The 6000-nt window shown below is 48.3% G+C and overlaps 1 protein-coding gene across 1 annotated transcript in view; it reads right to left on the reverse strand.

The window, feature by feature from the left end:
* Nucleotides 1-4269: 4269 nt before the first annotated feature.
* LOC104490598 (complement C1q tumor necrosis factor-related protein 6-like) overlaps nt 4270-6000 on the reverse strand; it is a 3404-nt gene continuing 1673 nt past the window's right edge. The window contains exon 3 of the mRNA XM_010132905.1: nt 4270-4817. Coding sequence (XP_010131207.1) covers nt 4270-4817 — 548 coding nt within the window. The remainder of the gene's footprint in view (nt 4818-6000) is intronic.

Below are 6000 nucleotides of genomic sequence, written 5' to 3' on the forward strand. Positions count from 1 at the left end.
CCCTCAACTGTCAAAGGGGAATGAGCTATTGCAGGGCCTTAAGCTTCTCCTGACATGGGCTTTCTTCCCCAGAGACAGCACCATATCCTGCCCTTTACCTCCTCTCTCCCACTTCTCCCCACTTCCATACCTGCAAGGCCACAAATGCTCAGGAAGCCAGTTTAAAGGGCCAAGCCCTTGGCAGATACAGTGAACAAGCTTGGGATGCAGCTGCAGAGCCCTTTGCAGCAGAGCTTGGACCTGTCTTTCATGGAAAAAGAGAAGCATGACCCCAGGGGTAGTGCTGTAGCTGCCCACCCCAGGGTACACTTCTTGTTTTGCCAGGGAGAGAGATACTGGCTGTCACCAGCACCAGGCTCTCATACGTCAGGGTAGATCCATTCCATGGAAAAGGACCCAGTCCTGGGGTGAATGAAGTAAATGGAGGTCTCATGGCCTTCAGGGCATGGCTGCACCCACTGGTAAGGCAGCAGAGTCAGTCTGACCCCGTGTAGCCCTTGTTCCTTCAATAGCATTGCAGGGATCACCTTGCCTGAGCTTAGCCTCACCTACAGCAACTCCCCTGTTGGGCATCCATGGTGTGACAAGTGGCACAGGCTACAGACCCCACCTGTCACCACACATCTTACCTCAAGGGATTTGGCTGAAGAGACTCTTCAGGTGGCATTTTCCTCTCCAAGTGAGCAGGCTGAGGGATTGAATAGCAGAAAACTCTTCTAGGAGGTCTGGCTACATATTTCCACCTCTCCCACCTCCCTCCCTCTTCACATTTTCGACGTGTGACAAAGTCACCTCCAATCTACCAACATCTCACCTCAAGGGGACAAGAATATGCGCAAGTGCTACCCCTGAACTTCCTGGACACATTTCTATCTGATTTTTTAGAAGTAAACATGACGGAGGCTGGACTCTGAAACAACAGAGTATTGCATTTACTAGGACATATATAGCCCTAGCTCTGGGCCTGACACAGAATGAAACGAGCCTGGAAGGTTGTATATGATTATGTTTTCCACCCTGTGCCAAATGAAGCGTCTGGTACGTATCAAACCACAGGCGATGCTATGTGAAGATGAGTTAAACTCAAAACAGAAGATCCTATATGGGCATCTCATTTTGTTTTCCTGTCCCTTCCCCCACTTCAGCAGAAGTCCCCTCAGTCCAAACCCCAAAGAGGCTAAGCAAAACCCCACTTACCTGTTCGACTTGCACTGAGACCTCCAAAAGACATTTCCTTCTCCTTAAGACTCTACCCCTCGTAGATCTTCCACTCAAGCCTCCAAATCTCCACTCCCCCCTCATATCCTCCCGTTTTCCCCAAATTTCTGGGAAATCAACACTTGTCTTTCTACCTCTGACCCAAACCTCAAGCCTTTCTCATCACACACAGGAATTTCAAAAAACTGTGTCCAGCTTAACTCTGGAACTGCCACTCACCCCCTTGTTAGCAAGCACAATGGCTAGTCCACAGTTTAAGGTCCCTTTTACATCTGTACTTTTCAGTGTTCACATCTTGGCAGAGAAAAGAGAAAAAACACAGGGAAAACAGAAAACACATATGCTTACTAAATACTTGATAGAAAGATGTGCTGAAAGCCTAATTCTGCAACCCATTGTATTGTTCTTTTTTTTTTTTGTTGTTATTTCCTAAGAATCATTCCTTGAATTTGCTTAAAGCTTTACCAGCAAAGAGGAAAGGGTTGTCATAATTAGAAGTGTTCAGCAACAAATATCTTCAAGGTAATTGCTCTCCACAAAGGAGACAGACAGAATTTTGTCAAGGGTTGCCCAGGGAAGTTTCAGAATACCTGTCTCTTTCAGGTCTTTTCTGTCACACTATTCAGTAGATAACCAGAGCTAGAAGGAATAGGTTGGGAGAGAAGACCAGATCAAAGTGCAAAACAACCAGAGAAAAAGTTTAATACCACTGGAAAAAAAAAATATACAAAAGTTTTTGGAGTTTGTTTGGTTTTGTAACATAAAGCACCATTAATTCCACAGTACATTACAACTCAGCCTACCACACCTTCCAGAAAGCACCCAATACTCATGAATGCTGATTTAGCACCAAGGGATTGCCATCTTGTTTAGCACCAAGAAGCCTTTTAAATACATCCTTTGGTCCCTCTGCCCTGTTTTCTCATGTGCATCAGGCACCACCTGGCTGGACTCATAGGTAGCACATGAGACCTATCACTGGCATTCAAACACCAAATAGAAAAAGAGGAAGAAGGAGGCTCGTTTCTGGAGATATTCAGTGTTAGAGAAGCTTGCTTCTCTTCAGGGAGACATGGGGACACTATACACTGTAAATAGACAGTGTCTGGGTTTGTAGCCTGTTGAGGAAGAGAGAAAGGAATTCAGTGCTGAGCATCAACTCCAGCATGCTGCTCCCTCTCTACTGCCTGAAGTCCTGTCTCTTAGCAATTCCACACGCTTGACCTACTAAGGAAGGGGAAGAAACTCACAGTCTCCTTTTTAGTTCCTATGATCCCATTATCATGTTTCCCTGGGAAAAACCCAGCTTTGACTCAGTGAAACCTTGTTTTTATACCCATGGCCTCATGGTGGAGAGGATCCAGGGTAGAAAGTGCCTGAAACTCATCCCAGTCCGTACATCTTCCTTAGCAAAGCAGGGAGGGTAAGTAAACAGGGCAAGAGAGGAAATGTCCTGCAATGCTCTCAAGTTCATTTTTAGTATTTAGCCTGAGTTCCCTGCCTTTGCCATTCCGGGCTGAGTGTACCAGACCTAGTCCTGTATAATGATGCATGTCTCCTATAGGAGAGCTCAGGTAGTCCCAGGTACTATAGGCAGACACCGTGGCTGATCATGAGATTGCAGAAGCTAGACAAGTCAGAAGACTTCATTATCAGTGATGGGCAAAGGAGAAATACAGTCTCTCTTGCTTGTGCTGTCCTGAGACTCAAAAAAGAGACAACTTGTGGTTGGCATGGCTATTTACAGGAGCATCACAACGTGTGGAAGTAGGTTTCCCAAAGTGTTGAGTCAGCCTCACCTACTCCCCCCAGGACCATAGCAATCCCGGAGGGATGTGAGAGAGAGCAGCATGAGGCAAGTACAAATGGTACTAGAATACCTTACTGCTGGCACTCCTTTCCCACTGTGACACTTCCAACCTGACAAGAAGAACAAGTGTTTGTTTCAGCCACATGCTTTTCTCACTTGCTCTGATGAGATTGCCAGGAAAGTGCACAGAGCTTGTGGCAGGGAAGCTTTTAACTGTGGGGTGAGGTGTCTCACCTCTTATTTCTTTTCCATCACAAAGAGGTGCAAGTTCCAAACCACAGAGGTTTGGAATTGCTTTAATTGCAATTACCCTTACAGCCTTCTGTAAGTTCCTGAAACAGTGGTCACTCAACACCAGTGTGGGAGAACCACTTTCAGGAGGACCGAGGCTGAGTAGCACTCCAGGGAAGATTTGGGAGGGAGGTTTGGTAGAGTTGTGTCTCTCTCTCATTCTGTACTTATGATCCCCAGTAGTAATCGAATGGTGGGCTCTGCTGATTCAATGGCAGATGCCTCTGAAGGGTCTAGCTGAGTGTGTGGCCCTTCATCTCTTCAAAGAGCTAGAGCTGGCACAAAGGAGGACAATCCCACCAGGCCTACGTTTTACAACCAACATGGAATCTGTGACCCAGAAGGGTGTCTAAGGAAAGCCAATGACATACTTCAGAGGGCAAACTGTCACCTTTTTGGAAAGACAGTATCATCTCTCACCGCTCCTACGTCTTCCTTGTGCTACAGGAGGCCATCAGACCCCAGTCTGCTGCCCAGACTACAGGTGTGAGAGGTGACATTAAGGCCACGTCGCAGGCTGCAAAACTGGCGTATGTATTTGGGACAGAGAGGAGCCAGGATGTGCCTGGGCAGTGGGGACTTTCTAGCCCTTTCTACAACGGTCCTTTGTGTATGAAGCCCCAAGGAGGAATACATCCCCAGGAGCAGCATTTTAGCTTTCCTCCTGCTCTAGGAACCTAGGTGACGGACAGGTTTCTGGCAGATTATGAAGCCAATAACCGAAGTTGGGGTCATGAGATGAGGAGGCGAGAGATGGTAGTGTCATGCTGTAAGTGGACAGATACAGGCCTGACTACAAGAGAGCGTGAGGTGAAAGCCAGTGCGGCAAGTTTCACACTCAGTGCCTGAGATTTGACAGGCCCATTTCCAAGTGATTTGCAGTGGCTGTAAAGAGAGAGAGAGATGAAGAAGGAAAAAGTCAAAGAGGCTCCAAGGAGGAGGAGAGGCAGTTAGTCAAGGCTGGGCTTGACCAGGTACCCACTGAATGTTATGTACACGTCAACGTCATCACTGTAAATGGCATTCTCCCTCTCCCGCTTGTAGAGCCTCACCCAGATCTCATCGTTTTCCTGAAGCTCTAGCATGAGGCTCTGGCTCTGCATGATGCTGCGGTCACTGGGCTGGGCATACAAGATGACTGCCTCTTCTTCGTTGTGCATGATATGCATGTAGGTCTCCTTGAAGTTCCAGGTGTGGACATTGAGGCTGAAATAGTACAGTCCACCTACATAGCAGTAGAATTTGCCATTGAACATGTCAAAGTGGCTGTAGAGGTTGACGAAGACAGTGTCGAAGATCAAGACTTGGAAGCCCTCGCTGCTGTGCAGCGCTTTCTTGCGACCAACGGAGAATGCAGCATGCTGATGCTTGCAGGAATCTCCCGCTGTACCCATCTGTCCTTTACTGCCTTTCTGGCCCTGGGCACCCCGCTCGCCTCGTGGTCCTTCTTTGCCCCATTTCCCCGGCATTCCCGGCTCTCCCCGGTCTCCTTTCTCTCCTAAAAGAGGAAGCAGAGGAAGCAGGACACAACTCCTGTGTGATATCAGAGAGAGTGGTGGAAGTGGCAGTGAGACAGCCTTACTGAGAAGGCAGTGGATTGCTCAAGGATGGGGCAATGACAGAAGAAGCAACACTTCTGAGGGTCATCAGAAAGGACTGTGCTTCATGAGAAAGGAGCTAGCAGAGCTGGTGTCTCTTCTTTTATGAATCCCCTGCTCACCACGTAATATGGCTGTGCTGGAGGCACTAGGACCTGTTCCTAGGAGACTTCAGTCTGAGAGGGAGCCCAGCAGTCCAAAGTACTACTGGGGCTCTTGACCTCTTCTTTCTCCTCCACCACAACCCCTGTTCTTCTACACACCTCTCCTTTGACCCAATCATCCAGACAGTGCGCACACTGTTCTTGCTGGAGACTGGAGAAGGAGAAGTGCTGATGTCTGTGGGAGAATGTGACTAGAGAGGAACAAGGAGGTAGGTTAGAGGGAAGAGATCCAAACTGGACTTGGCAGATGATGCAGCGCAAATTACAGGGCTGGTATTTCAACAAAACCAGCATCCTTCGGGCACCCTGTATAGTTATTACCGCAGTTCTATCACAGGGCTTGTGCGTTGCCTGTCAGACACTTGAGCAGGCATCAATACAGAGAAAGAGCAGCACCAGAACATACTTTGTGTATAGGGAGAAGAGGGTCAGAGAAGCCTCCAGTACCCTGCAACACTCCACTCCAGTCTAGGCCTCTATCTGCCCCAGACAGACTTCCGAACTTTGACGCATTGCAGCTATTTCCAGTCTGGGCAGGGACAGGAGAGCATCTGCCCAGCTAGCCCAGAGGAACCACAGAGCAACAATAAGTGAGTGGAGCAGGATCCAGCTAGGAACAGGCTTTTGCCTGCAGCAAAGGCTAAAAGAGGAGCCCTGGAAGGAGGAGCTGATCTAAAATAGGGGTAGCCAAGCCAGCAACAGTAGGGTGGAATGAGCTGGGGGTCACTTCCAGTTAGCCTGGAGGTGCTTGTAAATAGCTGCTGCCTCCCCTTGCCCTCCTCCCACTCTAAAATGTATGTGACCTATGGAGCTGGACAAAGTTTTCCCACAGCCTCTCTCAGTGCCAATGCCTACCATCTAAACATGCATATTAGGTAGCTGGATAGAGATTGCTCTTTCACTCAGGCACTACAGGACT

The sequence above is a fragment of the Buceros rhinoceros genome, unplaced genomic scaffold, assembly GCF_000710305.1.
Source record: "Buceros rhinoceros silvestris isolate BGI_N320 unplaced genomic scaffold, ASM71030v1 scaffold15193, whole genome shotgun sequence".
Lineage (NCBI taxonomy): Eukaryota > Metazoa > Chordata > Aves > Bucerotiformes > Bucerotidae > Buceros > Buceros rhinoceros.